The sequence below is a fragment of the Salmo salar genome, chromosome ssa15, assembly GCF_905237065.1.
Source record: "Salmo salar chromosome ssa15, Ssal_v3.1, whole genome shotgun sequence".
Taxonomy (NCBI): Eukaryota; Metazoa; Chordata; class Actinopteri; order Salmoniformes; family Salmonidae; genus Salmo; species Salmo salar.
The window spans coordinates 104,365,901-104,386,948 of record NC_059456.1 but is presented as its reverse complement, the minus strand read 5'-3'; the positions used below and the strand labels follow the sequence as shown (position 1 = coordinate 104,386,948).

The 21,048-nt window shown below is 44.9% G+C and overlaps 1 protein-coding gene across 3 annotated transcripts in view; it reads left to right on the top strand.

Annotated features, from left to right (window-relative positions):
* Positions 1-4,028: 4,028 nt before the first annotated feature.
* LOC106572912 (laminin subunit alpha-5) overlaps positions 4,029-21,048 on the top strand; it is a 243,676-nt gene continuing 226,656 nt past the window's right edge. For 2 of the 3 annotated variants that reach the window (XM_045696499.1, XM_045696498.1), the window contains exons 1-2: positions 4,032-4,608; positions 12,302-12,454. In XM_045696499.1, coding sequence (XP_045552455.1) covers positions 4,315-4,608; positions 12,302-12,454 — 447 coding nt within the window. In that variant the 5' untranslated portion in view covers positions 4,032-4,314. Of the gene's footprint in view, positions 4,609-12,301; positions 12,455-21,048 lie in introns of all 3 variants that reach the window. The other variant, XM_045696500.1, reaches the window with a different exon arrangement.

The window sequence follows — 21,048 nt, the reverse complement described above, 5'->3', positions numbered from 1 at the left end:
AATTATTATGATGATAATTTATTCATTTTCATCTTAATTTACTCTTCTTGCAAGTTGCAATAGCAGAAAGCACAAGGTGCAATTTTGAAATTGGGTGGTGCATCATCAGTGTTCCTCCTGTCGGTGATGTCCAGATCAACTAGCCCCTGTCGGTAATGTCCAGATCAACTAGCCCCTGTCGGTAATGTCCAGATCAACTAGCCCCTGTCGGTAATGTCCAGATCAACTAGCCCCTGTCGGTAATGTCCAGATCAACTAGCCCCTGTCGGTAATGTTTTTGAGCTTGGTTTTTTAGCCCATAGGTTTTGTAATGTAATGTTTGAGTGACTCAGATATCACATGAACACACGGCAAGACATGGCAAAATGTGTATATTACAAGAAATTTGCTTTAAAACTCAATATGTTCTCGCCACACTATGGCAAAATGTGGCGTGCAGGGGGAGAGGGATGTTACCCAATGATGGAACGGGGCCTTGAGTTTTACTTCTGATACTTAAGTATATTTCAAACCATATACTTTAGACTTTCACTCAAGTAGTATTTTACTGGGTGACTTTCACTTTTACTTGAGTCATTTTCTGTTAAGGTATCTTTACTTTTACTCTAGTATGACAACTGAGTACATTTTCCACCACTGCATTGCTCCCCTGACACCCAGTCACACACAGCCCATGTCTCTCCAGTCTCAGGCACAGTCTCCTTCCCCTGTCCGAGACACCGACCCAGCCGCCCAGGCCCTGTCCGAGACACCGACCCAGCCGCCCAGGCCCTGTCCGAGACACCGACCCAGCCGCCCAGGCCCTGTCCGAGACACCGACCCAGCCGCCCAGGCCCTGTCCGAGACACCGACCCAGCCGCCCAGGCCCTGTCCGAGACACCGACCCAGTCGCCCAGGCCCTGTCCTAGACACCGACCCAGCCGCCCAGGCCCTGTCCGAGACACCGACCCAGTCGCCCAGGCCCTGTCCGAGACACCGACCCAGCCGCCCAGGCCCTGTCCGAGACACCGACCCAGCCGCCCAGGCCCTGTCCGAGACACCGACCCAGTCGCCCAGGCCCTGTCCGAGACACCGACCCAGCCGCCCAGGCCCTGTCCGAGACACCGACCCAGCCGCCCAGGCCCTGTCCGAGACACCGACCCAGTCGCCCAGGCCCTGTCCTAGACACCGACCCAGCCGCCCAGGCCCTGTCCGAGACACCGACCCAGCCGCCCAGGCCCTGTCCGAGACACCGACCCAGTCGCCCAGGCCCTGTCCGAGACACCGACCCAGCCGCCCAGGCCCTGTCCGAGACACCGACCCAGCCGCCCAGGCCCTGTCCGAGACACCGACCCAGCCGCCCAGGCCCTGTCCTAGACACCGACCCAGCCGCCCAGGCCCTGTCCGAGACACCGACCCAGCCGCCCAGGCCCTGTCCGAGACACCGACCCAGTCGCCCAGGCCCTGTCCGAGACACCGACCCAGCCGCCCAGGCCCTGTCCGAGACACCGACCCAGTCGCCCAGGCCCTGTCCGAGACACCGACCCAGCCGCCCAGGCCCTGTCCGAGACACCGACCCAGCCGCCCAGGCCCTGTCCGAGACACCGACCCAGCCGCCCAGGCCCTGTCCTAGACACCGACCCAGTCGCCCAGGCCCTGTCCGAGACACCGACCCAGCCGCCCAGGCCCTGTCCGAGACACCGACCCAGTCGCCCAGGCCCTGTCCGAGACACCGCCCAGGCCCTGTCCTAGACACCGACCCAGCCGCCCAGGCCCTGTCCGAGACACCGCCCAGGCCCTGTCCTAGACACCGACCCAGTCGCCCAGGCCCTGTCCGAGACACCGCCCAGGCCCTGTCCGAGACACCGCCCAGGCCCTGTCCGAGACACCGCCTATATAATGCACTACTTTTGACAAAAGCCCATGTGGTTCTGGGAATACGGTGTCCAGCAGTCTTCAACTCCCAGGTTGCGTCCCAAATTGTACCCTATTCCTTACATAGCACACTACCCAATGGGGGTCTGGTCAAAAGTAGTGCACTATGTAAGGGAAAGGGTGCCGTTTGAGACATAACCCAAGTCTAGCTCAATCTTCCTGTGTTTCAGATCATTTTTTTGGTTGGTCTTAGGAATCATCTTGGGAATCCCAGGCATGGCAGTGACTTGTCCGAGAAGCTGAGATACTGTGTTTGATGGCATCGTGTGCTGTTCTTCTATATGTTCTGTTGGGGGGAAGGCTGAGTAACTCAAAAGGAGACACCACAAGAATGGCATAATTGATTAAAATATTAATTTATTTTGTAACAGTAGAGAGATGTATTTGAACTTGCATATTATACCACACATTGACACGTATGATCTGCATTTTGAGATTTATGACAAAGCGCCATATCAATTTCCCTTATGGAATCTCATTCCCTGCCATGCCAAATCTGTCAATCAGAGAGAGGGACTCTTCCCAGGGGCAATAGAGAGGTGTGTGTAGTTGTTGCAACCTGGTCACAGAGCACTTCGTATTATTATGTACGTAAATCCGGAAAACCCCATTTAGTATGGTTACATTTAACCTTTATTTAACTAGGCAAGTCAGTTAAGAACAAATTCTTATTTACAATGACGGCCTACCCCGGGCCACAATAGGCTAATTGTGCCCGCCCTATGGGACTCCCAATCACAGCCGGTTGTGATACAGCCTGGAATCGAACCAGGGTCAGTAGTGACGCCTCTAGCACTGCGATGCAGTGCCATAGACCACTGCGCCACTCGGAAGCAATGCAGTGGTGGAAAAAGTACTCAATTATCATACTTGAGTAAAAGTAAAGATACCTTAATAGAAAATGACTCAAGTAAAAGTGAAAGTCACCTAGTAAAATAGTAATTTAGTAAAACTCTATTTGGTTTTAAATATACTTAAGGATCAAAATTAAATGTTGCTGCTAAATTATACTTTATCAAAAGTACAATTAATCCTTACATTAACCAAACCAGACAGCACAATGTTTCTTTTACTTTATTTTTCTTTACAGATAGCCAGGGACACACTCCAACAATCAGACATAATTTACAAAGCATTTGTGTTTAGTGAGTCCGCCAGATCAGAGGCAGGGGATGACCAGGGATGTTCTGTGTTTAGTGAGTCCTCCAGATCAGAGGCAGTAGGGATGACCAGGGAGGTTCTGTTGATAAGTGTGCTAATTGGACCATTTTCCTGGCCTGCTAAGCATTCAAAATGTAACGAGTACTTTTGGGTGTCAGGGAAAATGTATTGAGTAAAAAGTACATTATTTTCTTTAGGAATGTAGTGGAGTAAAAGTAAAAGTTGTCAAAAATATAAACCCCCAAAAATGACTTAAGTAGTATTTTAAAGGTGGATGGGTGGGCATATAAATCCAATGTCTAGCAACCGAAAGGTTGCGAGGTAAATCTCATTATGGACAATTTTACTTTTTTTGTTGCAACTTTTCATATACTTACAATTTTTTTGCTACTTTGCAACTACTTAGCATGTTAGCTAACCCTTGCCTCTAACCTCAATAATTTAATCTAACTCCTAAACTTAACCTTAAACCCTAGCCTAGCTAAAGATTTAGATGTACTATTGTAAAGTAGTTGTTCCACTGGATATCATAAGGTGAATCCACCAATTTGTAAGTCGCTCTGGATAAGAGCGTCTGCTAAATGACTTAAATGTAAATGAAAAAATTAGTGAGCTAGCTAATGTTAGCACCTAGCTAGAATTCGTAACATAACATACGTTTTTTGCAAATTCGTAACATATAATACGGTTTGTAATTAGTAACATATACTAAATGGATGATGGACATCCACAAATGAATACATACCACACCAAACGCAGCATATCATACTAAATGGAGTGTCTCGGATTTACATACAGAATAATGAGAAATGCTCTGAGACCAGGTTGAGTTTTGTACAGACTGACGCATCATATTCCCTACAGTAACCCGTGGCATTGAGCTATCCCGGTTCAGCCACACCGGCAGAAAGAGAGGGAGGAGGGGATGGAGGGAGGGAGGGAGGGAGAGAGAACAGAATAGAGCTCAGCACAGAGGAGGTGTCCGCCCAAGCCAGAGACAGCCACCACAGCAACAGGCTTCAGCGCACAGACAGCTCTCCACGGCTCAATGATTCAGAGCTAACCGTTGACCTATGTTCTATCGCTTTACCACCGATGTCTACTTTGTAATAATAAATCAGTAAAGTTTATCATATCGATTTATTGTAGTTTAATTGCTATTAGTTTTTGTCGGTTATTTTTCTCTAGCCCAGTCGTCTATTTATCTAACGAACTGCAGCAGAACACAGGCAGGTGACGATGGCGAAGGGACCGGTGTTGGTGACTCTGTCCCTGACGGCTGGCGGCCCTACGCGGCTTGTTTTGCTGCTGTTATGTCCGCTAATCTGCGGCCTCTCGGCGCAGGGCCAGGAGCTACCAACTAACCGGGGGAATGGCTACAGCCTGCACCCACCTTATTTTAACCTAGCAGAAGGGACCAAAGTCACGGCGACAGCGACCTGCGGAGAAGGGGACAATGGGCGGTCGATACATGACTTGTACTGCAAGCTGGTCGGAGGGCCAGTGTCAGGGGACCCGAGTCAAACCATCCAGGTAAGAATTTTAAATACGTTTTTATAGTTTTTGCTTCATTAAAATCAAGTCAGGCATTGGTAACGGGGCAATACACGTTTTATGCAACCTGTATTATTTTATTGACTAACTTTAAACTAGGCTACAACAAAACAGCCTACTTTTAAATGAGCATTATTAGCATAACATTTAAAGAAGTATAGGGTATGCTATTTTATGCACTTTCTTTAACACCTGTTTCCACATGCCTCGGAGTGAGTGATCCGTGCGGTGAGCGCTGCATCAAGCGACAGTGGTGTTGTGTTGCGGAGATAGGAGACTTTATGAATGACATGAATCAGTTATAAACTTCGTTATTAACTTCGTTAATCAGCCTACCCGTAGTCTCTGAAAGAGATGGGTAGCTACACATACGTTAAATCGGGAAATCAGCATTAGAAACAATAACGAAACGAATCCCAGCTCCTGTATTGGTAAAAAAAAAGCTGCGGGATGATGGGGCCTGGCGAAATGTAACCGCTCTCAAATGAATAGACAGATCTATGGCTGCAAAGAATGACCGTCCATGACCATCAACGTTATAGTTTTTTTTACCACGTTTTGAGGCTGTATAGTGCTTGTTTACATTTGCTTTGTGTACAAACATTGCAGTAAAACAAGCTTCTATTTTGGGTTTGATGGGCTACAACAGTTCAATAGACTACAGGCTTAATTGAATGAACAACAGAAACTGAATACAACATGGCATTTTATTAACTAGTTTGGGAGTATGGCCTCATCTCTGAGGAATGCTCCTGGGAAACAGATGATGAATGACCTCACCGCTATATGTATTGGTACAGTATGACGAGGTGTAATGATGACTTCACCGCTATATGTATTGGTACAGTATGACGAGGTGTAATGATGACCTCACCGCTATCTATATTGGTACAGTATGACGAGGTGTAATGATGACCTCATCACTATATGTATTGGTACAGTATGACGAGGTGTAATGATGACCTCACCACTATATGTATTGGTACAGTATGACGAGGTGTAATGATGACCTCACCTCTATATGTATTGGTACAGTATGACGAGTTGTAATGATGACCTCACCACTATATGTATTGGTACAGTATGACGAGGTGTAATGATGACCTCACCACTATATGTATTGGTACAGTATGACGAGGTGTAATGATGACCTCACCACTATATGTATTGGTACAGTATGACGAGGTGTAATGATGACCTCACCACTATATGTATTGGTACAGTATGACGAGGTGTAATGATGAACTCACCACTATATGTATTGGTACAGTATGACGAGGTGTAATGATGACCTCACCACTATATGTATTGGTACAGTATGACGAGGTGTAATGATGACCTCACCGCTATATGTATTGGTACAGTATGACGAGGTGTAATGATGACCTCACCGCTATATGTATTGGTACAGTATGACGAGGTGTAATGATGACCTCACCGCTATATGTATTGGTACAGTATGACGAGGTGTAATAATGACCTCACCGCTATATGTATTGGTACAGTATGACGAGGTGTAATGATGACCTCACCGCTATATGTATTGGTACAGTATGACGAGGTGTAATGATGACCTCACCGCTATATGTATTGGTACAGTATGACGAGGTGTAATGATGACCTCACCGCTATATGTATTGGTACAGTATGACGAGGTGTAATGATGACCTCACCGCTATATGTATTGGTACAGTATGACGAGGTGTAATGATGACCTCACCGCTATATGTATTGGTACAGTATGACGAGGTGTAATGATGACCTCACCACTATATGTATTGGTACAGTATGACGAGGTGTAATGATGACCTCATCACTATATGTATGAGTGGAATTTGACATGTTTCAGTAAAGCACGGAGCGCTGAGCGCCGGAATCAAACATTTGCTGTGTTTAGATATAATGCTACGTATGTTTATTATTAGAACCCAACCACGATGCTATAATGCTACGTATGTTTATTATTAGAACCCAACCACGATGCTGTAATGTTTGTACAACATAACCACATGATGAGATCTGAGATTAGGCACTGTTGCAACAACCATAGTAAAAGTGTTATGAAAACTGGGTGCTTCCCAAGAACAAGCAGAAATAAGGGAACCCACCTGGTGAAACCCTTCACCGGGTAGCCCGGTGAAACCCATCGCCGCCGTGTAGCCCGGTGAAACCCATTGCCGTGTAGCCCGGTGAAACCCATTGCTGGGTAGCCCGGTGAAACCCATCGCCGTGTAGCCCGGTGAAACCCGTCGCCGGGTAGCCCGGTGAAACCCATCGCCGTGTAGCCCGGTGAAACCCATCGCCGTGTAGCCCGGTGAAACCCATCGCCGGGTAGCCCGGTGAAACCCATCGCCGTGTAGCCCGGTGAAACCCATCGCCGCTGGGTAGCCTTCATTTGGAAACAGAAGGTGGTGACTGGGACCGACCGGTGTTAAATGGGCAGGATGTTAGTAGCTTTCACAGAGAATCATTTCCCCAAATCAGTTCAGGCAAGATGTAACACAGTTCTTAGAAACTGAAGCTACACCTGTAACTTTGTGTTGTTGTTTGTGTCGAACTGCTTTGCTTTATCTTGGCCAGGTCGCAATTGTAAATGAGAACTTGTTCTCAACTGGCCTACCTGGTTAAATAAAGGTGAAATAAAAAAAACAATAAACACAGGTATTCAGTGAAATGTGCAAACATGATTCAAATCCGAGCACGCAGCAGTAGCATTTTGGCAGGGATTTCATCCAAGAGGAAATTTGGTAACCTTATTTCGGCCCCTTTTTCACTATATAACGCACAACTTTTTAACCAGACCCTTATGGGCCCTGCCCCTGGTCAGAAATAGTGCGCTTTAAAGGGAATAGGATGCCATTTGGAACGCTCACATAGAGAGAAAAGGCCTTGGGACGGGGAGGGGACGAGGTGGGGAGGGAGTGCTCGTACTGCGTCTAGAAACGGTCACCAGTAAGGAACTAAAAGGTCCATTCTATACTAAATTCTAGAACATTCAAAGGATATGCAAATGATAGAGAAACTGTTCCTGGAATGTTCTGTTCTAGAACTAATTCCCTGCACTCTAAATAAAATACTGGCTTGTTTGACCCATCTGCTGGGTTGCAGGCACTGGGTCACCGAGTTGGGTTGTTTTGTTTTAACAAAGAGCAATGTTGTGTTGTTGGTGCTGGGTTATTGGTGCTGGGTTATTGATGCTGGGTTATTGGTGCCGGGTTATTGGTGCCGGGTTATTGGTGCCGGGTTATTGATGCCGGGTTATTGATGCCGGGTTATTGGTGCCGGGTTATTGGTGCCGGGTTATTGATGCCGGGTTATTGGTGCCGGGTTGTTGGTGCCGGGTTATTGGTGCCGGGTTATTGGTGCCGGGTTATTGGTGCCGGGTTATTGATGCCGGGTTATTGGTGCCGGGTTATTGGTGCCGGGTTATTGGTGCTGGGTTATTGATGCTGGGTTATTGGTGTGTCACGTCCTGACCAGTAAAAGGGGTTATTTGTTATTGTAGTTTGGTCAGGGTGTGGGTTAGGCAGTGGCAGGGGGTGTTTGTTTTTGTGTGTTTCGGTTTATTTTGGTTTATGTTCTATGTTATCTATTTCTATGTGTTTATCTAGTTTTCTATTTCCATGTTGGGTTTTTGGCAATGACCTCCAATTAGAGGCAGCTGGTTGTCGTTCTCTCTAATTGGAGGCCATATTTAGTTGGGGTTTGTTTTCTCTTGTGTTTTGTGGGTGGTTGTTTCCAGTATAGTCTGTGCACCTTACTGGACTGTTTTCGTCGTCAGTTTATTTTGTTTAAGTGTTTTCTTTAATAAAGAAAGAAGATGAGCACTTTACCCGCTGCGTTTTGGTCCAATCCTTACGACGCCTATGACATGGTGCTGGGTTATTGATGCTGGGTTATTGGTGCAGGGTTATTGGTGCTGGGTTATTGAGATATGACCCAGTGGTACAGAAGACAGGGTTCCAAATGGCACCCTGTTCCCTACATAGTACACTACTTTTGACCAGGGCACAAAGTAGTGCACACTATAGGGAATAGGTGGCCATTTGGGACTCAAACCTGGGTGGAAATGTTCAGTGCACCGGTAATTCAGGCTCATTCTCTCTCTCTCTCTCTCTCTCTCTCTCTCTCTCTCTCTCTCTCTCTCTCTCTCTCTCTCTCTCTCTCTCTCTCTCTCTCTGGACATGACTGACTGACGGCTGCTTTATGAAATACATTATATATACAAAAGTATGTTGACACCGCTTCAAATTAGTGGATTTGGCTATTTCAAATACACAGCCATGCAATCTCCACAGACAAACATTGGCAGTAGAATGGCCATACTGAAGAGCACAGTGACTTTCAACGTGGCACCGTCATAGTGGTAGGCTCCACAAGCTCACAGAACGGGACCACCGAGTGCTGAAGCGGGTAGCGCATAAATATTGTGAGAGTTCCAAACTGCCTCTGGAAGAAACGTCAACACAAGAACTGTTTGTCAAGAGCTTCATGAAATGGGTTTCCGTGGCCGAGCAGCCGCACACAAGCCTAAGATCACCATGTCCAATGCCAAGCGTCGGCTGGAGTGGTGTAAAGCTCACCGCCATTGGACTCTGGAGCAGTGGCAATGTGTTCTCTGGAGTGATGAATCAAGCTTCACCATCTGGCAGTCTCACCGACAAATCTGGGTTTGGCGGATGCCAGGAGCACAATACCTGCCCCAATGCATATTGCCAACTGTAAAGTTTGGTGGACAAGGAATAATGGTCTGGGGCTGTTTTTCATGGTTCGGGCCCCTTAGTTTCAGTGAAGGGAAATCTTAACGCTACAGGAAACAATGACATTATAGACGATTTGGTGCTTCCAACTTTGTGGCAACAGTTTTCCTGTTTCAGCATGACAATACCCGTGCACAAAGCGAGGTCTATACAGAAATGTTTTGTCGAGATCGGTGTGGAAGAACTTGACTGGCCTGCACAAAGCCCTGACCTCAACCCCATCGAACACCTTTGGGATGAATTGGAACGCTGATTGCGAGCCAGGCCTAATCGCCCAACATCAGTGCCTGACCTCACTAATGCTCATGGCTGAATGGAAGCAAGTCCCCTCAGCAATGTTCCAACATCTAGTGGAAAGCCTTCCCAGAAGAGTGGAGGCTGTTATAGCAGCAATGTTCCAACATCTAGTGGAAAGCCTTCCCAGAAGAGTGGAGGCTGTTATAGCAGCAATGTTCCAACATCTAGTGGAAAGCCTTCCTAGAAGAATGGAGGCTGTTATAGCAAAGGGGGGACCAACTCCATATTATTGGAATGAGATGCTCGTACGAGCAGGTGTCCACATACATTTGGTCATGTAGTGTATAACTTTTATGTCAAAGAAAAAAAAAATAGGTTACATTCTGCAACAGATGCTCCAGACTAGCCGATTTCACAGGACTGAACTGAAGACTTTAGTCTTCTGCACCAGATTATAGAAACAGGTTGTGTTGACAGATTATTTGTTTGAGGTTATTCAATAGAATTAAAAAATATAGACGATAAGGTAACAACGATGCGTCGGCAACAACTGAAGTTTAATGTTAAAATGTTACCTTATAGATGGGCCAACTAAGTGGCTGTAAGACACAGAGAAAGAGACAGAGACACAGAGAGACACAGAGAGACACAGAAACAGATTAAATCAAATCTCTGACAGTGTTTTCACTAGAATCCCGATGTGCAAATTAACTACAGTGGCAAGAAAAAGTATGTGAACCCTTTGGAATTACCTGGATTTCTGAAAAAATTGGTCATCAAATTTAGTCTGATCTTCATCTAAGTCACAACAATAAGACAAACACAGTCTGATTAAACTAAATAACACACAAACAATTATACATTTTCATGTCTTTATTGAACACACCGTGTAAACATTCACAGTGCAGAGTGGGAAAAGTATGTGAACCCTTGGATTTAATAACTGGTTGACCCTCCTTTGGCAGCAATAACCTCAACCAAACGTTTTCTGTAGTTGTGGATCAGACCTGCACAACGGTCAGGAGGAATTTTGGACCATTTTCTTTAAAAAAAACTGTTTCAGTTCAGCAATATTCTTGGGATGTCTGGTGTGAACTGCTCTCTTGAGTTCATGCCACAGCATCTCAATCGGGTTGAGGTCAGGACTTTGACTGGGCCACTGCAGAAGGCGTATTTTCCTCTGTTGAAGCCATTCCTTTGCTGATTTACTTCTGTGTTTTGAGTCGTTGTCCTGTTGCATCACCCAACTTCTGTTGAGCTTCAATTGGCAGACAGATAGCCTTACATTCTCCTGCAAACTGTCGATAAACTTGGGAATCCATTTTTCCGTCAGTGATAGCAAGCTGTCCAGGCCCTGAGGCAGCAAAGCAGCCCCAAACCATGATGCTCCCTCCACCATACTTTACAGTTGGAACGAGGTTTTGATGTTGGTGTGCTGTGCCTTTTTTTCTCCACACACAGTGTTGTGTGTTCCTTCCAAACAACCCAACTGTAGTTTCATCTGTCCACAGAATATTTTACAGCAATGTTTTTTTTGGACAGCAGGGGCTTCTTCTATGGTGTCCTCCCATGAACACCATTCTTGTTTAGTGTTTTACGTATCGTAGACTCGTCAACAGAGATGTTAGCATCTTCCAGAGATTTCTGCAAGTCTTTAGCTGACACTCTAGGATTCTTCTTAACCTCACTGAGCATTCTGCACTGTGCTCTTGCAGTCATATTTGCAGGACGGCCACTCCCAGGGAGAGCAGCAACAGTGCTGAACTTTATCCACTTATAGACAATTTGTCTTACCGTGGACTGATGAACATCAAGGCTTTTAGAGATACTTTTGTAACCTTTTCCAGCTTTATGCAAGTCAACAATTCTTAATCTTAGGTCTTCTGAGATCTCTTTTGTTCGAGGCATGGTTCACATCAGGCAATGCTTCTTGTGAATAGCAAACGTACATTTTGTGAGTGTTTTTTATAGGTCAAGGCAGCGCTAACCAACATCTCCAATCTCGTCTCATTGATTGGACTCCAGGTTAGCTGACTCCTGACTCCAATTAGCTTTTAGAGAAGTCATTAGGCTTGGGGTTCACATCCTTTTTCTAACCTACACTGGTGAATGTTTGAATGATGTATTCAACATAGACAAGAAAAATACAATTCATTTGTGTGTTATTAGTTTAAGCACACTATGTTTGTCTTGTTGTTGTGACTTAGATGATGATCAGATCAAATGTTATGACCAATTTATGTAGAAATCCAGGTAATTCCAATGGGTTCACATACTTTTTCTTGCCGCTGTATTTGCACATCGTTACAACACTATCAAATGACATTTCAAATGTCTGTTCCCTTGATACTTTTGTGAGTATAATGTTTACTGCTCATTTTTTTAAAATTGTTTATTCCACTTTTTGTTTATTTATCTACTTCACTTGCTTTGGCAATGTAAACATATGTTTCCCATGCCAATAAAGCGCCTTGAATTGAAATGAGAGAGATAGAGAATTAAACCGTTAGACTTGTTGTTTTAGAAGCATAAGTTCGCCAGAGAATTCTCGTCAATCCTCCATTGAGGTCATTGTCTTGGTTAGTTCTGTGATAAGGAAGGATTGAAGTCAATAAGTGAATGATGCTGTATGATCCCTCCCTAAACTCCTAACTCAGTGGTCTGTGCGTCCTCAGGGTCAGTACTGTGATACCTGCGCCATGGGGGATAGTGACAGAGCCCACCCCATCACCAATGCCATCGATGGTACAGAGAGATGGTGGCAGAGTCCTCCTCTCTCCCGCAGCACAGAGTTTAATGAGGTCAACGTTACCCTGGACCTGGGACAGGTAAGACATTATACTGTACACACACACACACACACACACACACACACACACACACACACACACACACACACACACTCCTCCCATCCCCCCAACTCCTCTACCTCTTTCTCTTCTCTCTCATGTATCTGTCATTGTGTTGTGTTTACACTGTAACCTACTGTTAGACTGTACCACCTGTCATCTGATGCACCACACAGGGCTGTGTTCTTTTGTTGTTTCTGTGGAGGTATACAGTTACACCAGGAAGCTGCTCTACTCTGCTCTATTCTGCTTTGTTCTGTTATTCTCTGCTCTGCTCTGTTCTGTTCTACACTGCTCTGTTCTCTCTCTCTCTCTCTCTCTCTCTCTGTTCCTCCTACCTCACCCTCTAGTTCTCTCTCTCTCTGTCCCTCTCTCTCTCTGTTCCCCCTACCTCACCCTCTCTCTCTCTCTCTCTCTCTCTCTCTTCCCCCTACCTCACCCTCTGTTTCTCTCTCTCTATCTTTCTTCCTCTTACCTCTCTCTCTCTCTTCCCCCTACCTCACCCTCTGTTTCTCTCTCTCTATCTTTCTCCCCCTTACCTCTCTCTCTCTCTCTCTCTCTCTGTTCCCCCTACCTCACCCTCTGTTTCTCTCTCTTTCTCTTTCTTCCCCTTACATCTATCTATCTATCTATCTATCTATCTATCTATCTATCTATCTATCTATCTATCTATCTATCTATCTATCTATCTATCTATCTATCTATCTATCTATCTATCTATCTATCTATCTATCTATCTATCTATCTATCTATCTATCTATCTATCTATCTATCTATCTATCTATCTGTCTGTCTGTCTGTCTGTCTGTCTGTCTGTCTGTCTGTCTGTCTGTCTGTCTGTCTATCTGTCTGTCTGTCTGTCTGTCTGTCTGTCTGTCTTTGTGCATCATTCAATTCAATTCAATTCAATTCAATTCAAGGGGCTTTATTGGCATGGGAAACATATGTTTACATTGCCAAAGCAAGTGAAGTAGATAATAAACAAAAGTGAAATTAAACAAAAATTAACAGAAAACATTACACTCACAGAAGTTCCAAAAGTATAAAGACATTTCAAATGTCATATTATGCCTATATACACTGCTCAAAAAAATAAAGGGAACACTTAAACAACACATCCTAGATCTGAATGAAATAAATAATCTTATTAAATACTTTTTTTCTTTACATAGTTGAATGTGTTGACAACAAAATCACACAAAAATAATCAATGGAAATCCAATTTATCAACCCATGGCGGTCTGGATTTGGAGTCACACTCAAAATTAAAGTGGAAAACCACACTACAGGCTGATCCAACTTTGATGTAATGTCCTTAAAACAAGTCAAAATGAGGCTCAGTAGTGTGTGTGGCCTCCACGTGCCTGTATGACCTCCCTACAATGCCTGGGCATGCTCCTGATGAGGTGGCGGATGGTCTCCTGAGGGATCTCCTCCCAGACCTGGACTAAAGCATCCGCCAACTCCTGGACAGTCTGTGGTGCAACGTGGCGTTGGTGGATGGAGCGAGACATGATGTCCCAGATGTGCTCAATTGGATTCAGGTCTGGAGAACGGGCGGGCCAGTCCATAGCATCAATGCCTTCCTCTTGCAGGAACTGCTGACACACTCCAGCCACATGAGGTCTAGCATTGTCTTGCATTAGGAGGAACCCAGGGCCAACCGCACCAGCATATGGTCTCACAAGGGGTCTGAGGATCTCATCTCGGTACCTAATGGCAGTCAGGCTACCTCTGGCGAGCACATGGAGGTCTGTGCGGCCCCCCAAAGAAATGCCACCCCACACCATGACTGACCCACCGCCAAACCGGTCATGCTGGAGGATGTTGCAGGCAGCAGAACGTTCTCCACGGCATCTCCAGACTCTGTCACGTCTGTCACGTGCTCAGTGTGAACCTGCTTTCATCTGTGAAGAGCACAGGGCGCCAGTGGCGAATTTGCCAATCTTGGTGTTCTCTGGCAAATGCCAAACGTCCTGCACGGTGTTGGGCTGTAAGCACAACCCCCACCTGTGGACGTCGGGCCCTCATACCACCCTCATGGAGTCTGTTTCTGACCATTTGAGCAGACACATGCACATTTGTGGCCTGCTGGAGGTCATTTTGCAGGGCTCTGGCAGTGCTCCTCCTGCTCCTCCTTGCACAATGGCGGAGGTAGCGGTCCTGCTGCTGGGTTGTTGCCCTCCTACGGCCTCCTCCACGTTTCCTGATGTACTGGCCTGTCTCCTGGTAGCGCCTCCATGCTCTGGACACTACGCTGACAGACACAGCAAACCTTCTTGCCACAGCTCGCATTGATGTGCCATCCTGGATGAGCTGCACTACCTGAGACACTTGTGTGGGTTGTAGACTCCGTCTCATGCTACCACTAGAGTGAAAGCACCGCCAGCATTCAAAAGTGACTAAAACATCAGCCAGGAAGCATAGGAACTGAGAAGTGGTCCGTGGTCACCACCTGCAGAACCACTCCTTTATTTGGGGTGTCTTGCTTATTGCCTATAATTTCCACCTGTTGTCTATTCCATTTGCACAACAGTATGTGAAATGTATGTGGACAGTTTGATTTCACAGAAGTGTGATTGACTTGAAGTTACATTGTGTTGTTTAAGTGTTCCCTTTATTTTTTTGAGCAGTGTACAATGCTGTAACGATGTGCAAATAGTTAAAGTACAAAAGGGAAATTAAATCAACATAAATATGGGTTGTATTTACAATGGTGTCTGTTGTTCACTGGTTGCCCTTTTCTTGTGGCAACAGGTTACAAATCTTGCTGCTGTGATGGCACACTGTGGTATTTTACTTTGTGGATCTGTGTAATCTGAGCGAAATATGTCTCTAATATGGTCATATATTTAGCAGGAGGTTAGGAAGTACAGCTCAGTTTCCACCTCATTTTGTGGGCAGTGTGCACATAGCCTGTCTTCTCTTGAGAGCCAGGTCTGCCTACGGTGGCCTTTCTCAATAGCAAGGCTATGCTCACTGAGTCTGTACATAGTCAAAGCTTTCCTTAAGTTTGGGTCAGTCACAGTGGTCAGGTATTCTGCCACTGTGTCCTCTCTGTTTAGGGCCAAATAGCATTCTAGTTTGCTCAGTTTTTTTTGTTAATTCTTTCCAATGTGTCAAGTAATTCTCTTTTAGTTTTCTCATGACTTGGTTGGTTCTAATTGTGTTGCTGTCCTGGGGCTCTGTGGGGTCTGTTTGTGTTTGTGAACAGAGCCCCAGGACCAGCTTGCTTAGGGGACTCTTCTCCAGGTTCATCTCTCTGTAGGTGATGGCTTTGTTATGAAATGTTTGGGAATCGCTTAATTAGTGGGTATCGGCCTAATTCTGCTCTGCATGCATTATTTGGTGTTTTACGTTGTACACGAGGGATATTTTTGCAGAATTCTGCATGCAGAGTCTCAATTTGGTGTTTGTCCCATTTTGTGAATTCTTGGTTGGTGAGTGGAACCCAGACCTCACAACCATAAAGGGCAATGAGTTCTATAACTGATTCAAGTATTTTTAGCCAGATCCTAATTGGTATGTCAAATTTTATGTTCCTTTTGATGGCATAGAAGGCCCTTCTTGCCTTGTCTCTCAGATCGTTCACAGCTTTGTGGAAGTTACCTGTGGCACTGATGTTTAGGCCAAGGTATGTGTCGTTTTTTGTGTGATCTACGGCAACGGTGTCTAGATGTAATTTGTATTTGTGGTCCTGGCGAATGGACCTTTTTTGGAACACCATTATTTTGGTCTTAGTGAGATTTATTGTCAGGGACCAGGTCTGACAGAATCTGTGCAGAAGATCTAGGTGCTGCTGTAGGCCCTCCTTGGTTGGGGACTGAAGCACCAGATCATCAGCAAACAGTAGACATTTGACTTCAGATTCTAGTAGGGTGAGGCCGGGTGCTGCAGACTGTTCTAGTGCCCTTGCCAATTTGTTGAAGAGGGTGGGGCTTAAGCTGCATCCCTGTCTCACCCCACGGCCCTTTGGGAAGAAATGTGTGTGTTTTTTACCAATTTTAACAGCACACTTGTTGTTTGTTTACATGGATTTCATAATGTCGTATGTTTCTCCCCCAACACCAATTTCCATCAATTTGTATAGCAGACCCTCATGCCAAATTGAGTCGAAAGCTTTTTTGAAATCCACAAAGCATGAGAAGACTTTGCCTTTGTTTTGGTTTGTTTGTTTGTCAGTTAGAGTGTGCAGGGTGAATACGTGGTCTGTTCTACGGTAATTTGGTAAAAAGCCAAATTGACATTTGCTCAGTACATTGTTTTCACTGAGGAAATGTATGAGTCTGCTGTTAATGATAATGCAGAGGATTTTTCCAAGGTTGCTGTTGACGCATATCCCACAGTAGTTATTGAGGTCAAATTTGTCTCCACTTTTGTGGATTGGGGTGATCGGTCCTTGTTTCCAAATATTGGGGATAATGTTAAAAAGTTTAAGTATAGCCAATTGGAATTTGTGGTCTGTATATTTTATCATTTCACCACAGGCCTTTTTGGGTTGGAGGGTTTGTATTTTGTCCTGTAGTTCATTCTCTCTCTCTCCCTCTCTCTGTCTGTTCCCACTACCTCACTCTAGTTCTCTCTCTCTCTCTCTTTTCCCCCTTGTATTCAGAGAGAAGGAGTCCTGATCAAGGATCAGGTCCCCCTGTTCATATCCTTTTATTCATTCTGATCTAAAAGGCCAATCTGAGATATATATACTGAGATATATACACTGGTATATAGTACCGAGATATATACACTGGTATACGGTACTGAGATATATACACTGGACTGGTATACAGTACTGAGATGTATATATACTGAGATATATACACTGGTATACAGTACTGAGATATATACACTGGTATACAGTACTGAGATATATACACTGGACTGGTATACAGTACTGAGACATAATCACTTGTATACAGTACTGAGATATAATCACTGGTATACAGTACTGAGATATACACACTGGTATACAGTACTGAGATATATACACTGGACTGGTATACAGTACTGAGATATATACACTGGTATACAGTACTGAGATATATACACTGGACTGGTATACAGTACTGAGATATACACACTGGTATACAGTACTGAGATATACACACTGGTATACAGTACTGAGATATACACACTGGTATACAGTACTGAGATATAATCACTGGTATACAGTACTGAGATATATACACTGGTATACGGTACTGAGATATACACACTGGTATACAGTACTGAGATATAATCACTGGTATACAGTACTGAGATATAATCACTGGTATACAGTACTGAGATATACACTGGACTGGTATACAGTACTGAGATATACACACTGGTATACAGTACTGAGATATATACACTGAGATATATACACTGGTATACAGTACTGAGATATACACACTGGTATACAGTACTGAGATATAATCACTGGTATACAGTACTGAGATATATACACTGGTATACGGTACTGAGATATACACACTGGTATACAGTACTGAGATATAATCACTGGTATACAGTACTGAGATATAATCACTGGTATACAGTACTGAGATATATACACTGGTATACGGTACTGAGATATACACACTGGTATACAGTACGGAGATATAATCACTGGTATACAGTACTGAGATATATATACACTGGACTGGTATACAGTACTGAGATATACACACTGGTATACAGTACTGAGATATATACACTGAGATATATACACTGGTATACAGTACTGAGATATACACACTGGTATACAGTACTGAGATATAATCACTGGTATACAGTACTGAGATATATACACTGGTATACGGTACTGAGATATACACACTGGTATACAGTACTGAGATATAATCACTGGTATACAGTACTGAGATATAATCACTGGTATACAGTACTGAGATATATACACTGGTATACGGTACTGAGATATACACACTGGTATACAGTACTGAGATATACACACTGGTATACAGTACTGAGATATCCACTGGACTGGTATACAGTACTGAGATATATACACTGGTATACAGTACTGAGATATACACTGGACTGGTATACAGTACTGAGATATATACACTGGTATACAGTACTGAGATATACACACTGGTATACAGTACTGAGATATACACACTGGTATACGGTACTGAGAGATAATATTTCTCTCTCTCACTAGTAGCTAAAGTAGGACATTGTTTTTCACATGCAGCAGATGGCATGGCGCCAACAGGTCAACAACACTGTTCGGAACTCAACGCTTCCTGGCATTGATATGGACTGCTTTTATATCTCACTACTTACTGATAGGTTACGTCCCAAATGGCACCCTGTTCCCTACATAGTACACTACTTTTGACGAGGGCACAAAGTAGTGCACACTATAGGGAATAGGTGGCCATTTGGGACTCAAACCTGGGTGGAAATGCTCAGTGCACAGGTAATTCACCCTCATTCTCTCTCCATCTCTCTCCTCCCCCTCTCTCTCTCTCTCCATCTCTCTCCTCCCCTCTCTCATCTCTCTCCTCCCCCTCTCTCCATCTCTATCCTCCCCTCTCTCTCCATCTCTCTCTTCCCCCTCTCTCTCTCCATCTCTCTCCTCCCCTCTCTCTCTCTCTCCCATCTCTCTCTTCCCCCCTCGCTCTCTCCATCTTTCCCCCCTCGCTCTCTCCATCTTTCTCCTCCCCCTCTCTCTCCATCTCTCTCCTCCCCCTCTCTCTCTCTCCATCTCTCTCCTCCCCTCTCTCTCTCCATCTCTCTCCTCTCCTCCCCTCTCTCTCTCCTCTCCTCCTCTCCTCCCCTCTCTCTCTCCTCTCCTCCCCTCTCTCTCTCTCCTCTCCTCCCCTCTCTCTCTCCCTCCTCTCCTCCCCCTCTCTCTCTCTCTCCTCCCTCCTCTCTCTCTCTCTCTCTCTCCTCTCTGTCTCTCTGTCTCTCTGTCTCTCTGTCTCTCTCTCTCTCTCTCTCTCCTCCCCCTCTCTCTCTCTCCATCTCTCTCCTCCCCTCTCTCTCTCCATCTCTCCTCTCCTCCCCTCTCTCTCTCCATCACTCTCCTCCCCTCTCTCTCTCCATCTCTCTCTCTCTCTCTCTCTCATATTTCATATCATATATTTCATTACCCACCCATCTCTTTAAGGATTCACATGTGAGGCCATGTACTAAACAGCCAAAGATTTCAAGACTAAAGGCTGGTTTATACTACGGGTGTGTTTGTAAATGTAATCTGGAGTGCCAGAGTGTGCTCTGGGCTTTCGTAACCTCAGAGCGTTGTCAGATTGGCCGCTCGTAAATTCAGAGTGATTCGCTCTCGAAGCGTTCAGAGTGCACACTGGATGCTCTGGCCGAGGAGTAGAGTTGATCCGAGTGTTCTGTCCTAACAGCAGCAGTCAAGCACCCAAGCTGACTGGCTAAAGTTGGCTAGCTTGCTAGCTACTTCCAGAAACAAATGAGAGAACAGCTCACTCTGATCATTTTACTCTCCCTAGCAGAGCTGGTTAGGCTGTTTTCATGTTATCCAGAGCGTTGGTGACTGCAACTGTGCTGCTGGCAACAATTGAATTACGCTTTTTTGCCAACGTTTACTGACACCGGCCATCTTCAACGGGTGTTGAGCGTTCGTACATTTGTCAGTTATTCTGCTCTCTGGCACACAGACGAGAGTGCTCTGAAGTCAGAGTAGATAACCAGAGCAAATGTACCTGCTGCGTCTATCGACAGTTGTCGCAGTGACATCATAAACATTCTATTGAAATGGTTAGTTGCATAGTGGAGTCTTTTGTCTAGACATGTAGCTAGCAGCTGGCTAGCTAGCTAAACAATGAACCATAATCCCAACTCATAACGTTACTACCCTGCATGAATATGCAGGTAGCTAACCAACCAGGTTTAATGTTAGCTAGCTAACAAGGCTATAACTAGCAATGCAAATTACTCTGATATATGAATAATATTACTACACAGATCATACATGTAACATTAGCTAGCTAACAGTACACTTTAACGTGAAATTAAAATGACTTTCTGACAAAATTAGAAACGTGCGATATCTGAAAATGTAGCTAGCTAGACTATCTTACCTGTGTACATGGATGGATGCTTCTCCCTCTCTGTCACAGATGCCATGTTTGCACTTAGTTTGAAGATGTAATCCGGAGACAGCTGTTTTATACAACAGCCTTCTGTGTCTTCTCTTTTTGACTCCATCTGCATATTTGCAATCAAACGCCTGAATTTTCTCCATCTCCTTAGGATGAAACCTAAGGAGATGGAGAAAATTCAGGCGTTTGATTGCAGAAAGGTCCTCCAGAAAGTGGAGAGCAACACTGATGCAGTTCTACTACGTGATGTCTTTATTAAAAGCAGCATTAGAAAGGATTACCTACACATACTGACCAGCTCATATTATAGACAGAAGCCTGTTACATGGCAGACCAATCAGAACTCATCTCTCGGCATGTCCAGCCCACTCATTATCTCAGCCAATCGTGACTAGCAGGAAGGCTCCTAATTGAACAGTTTTATTCATATTTACAGATGGCATACCAGTTTGTTATTAAGGCTCATAAAAGTTCACATGTTCCAGAAGGCATTTCTGC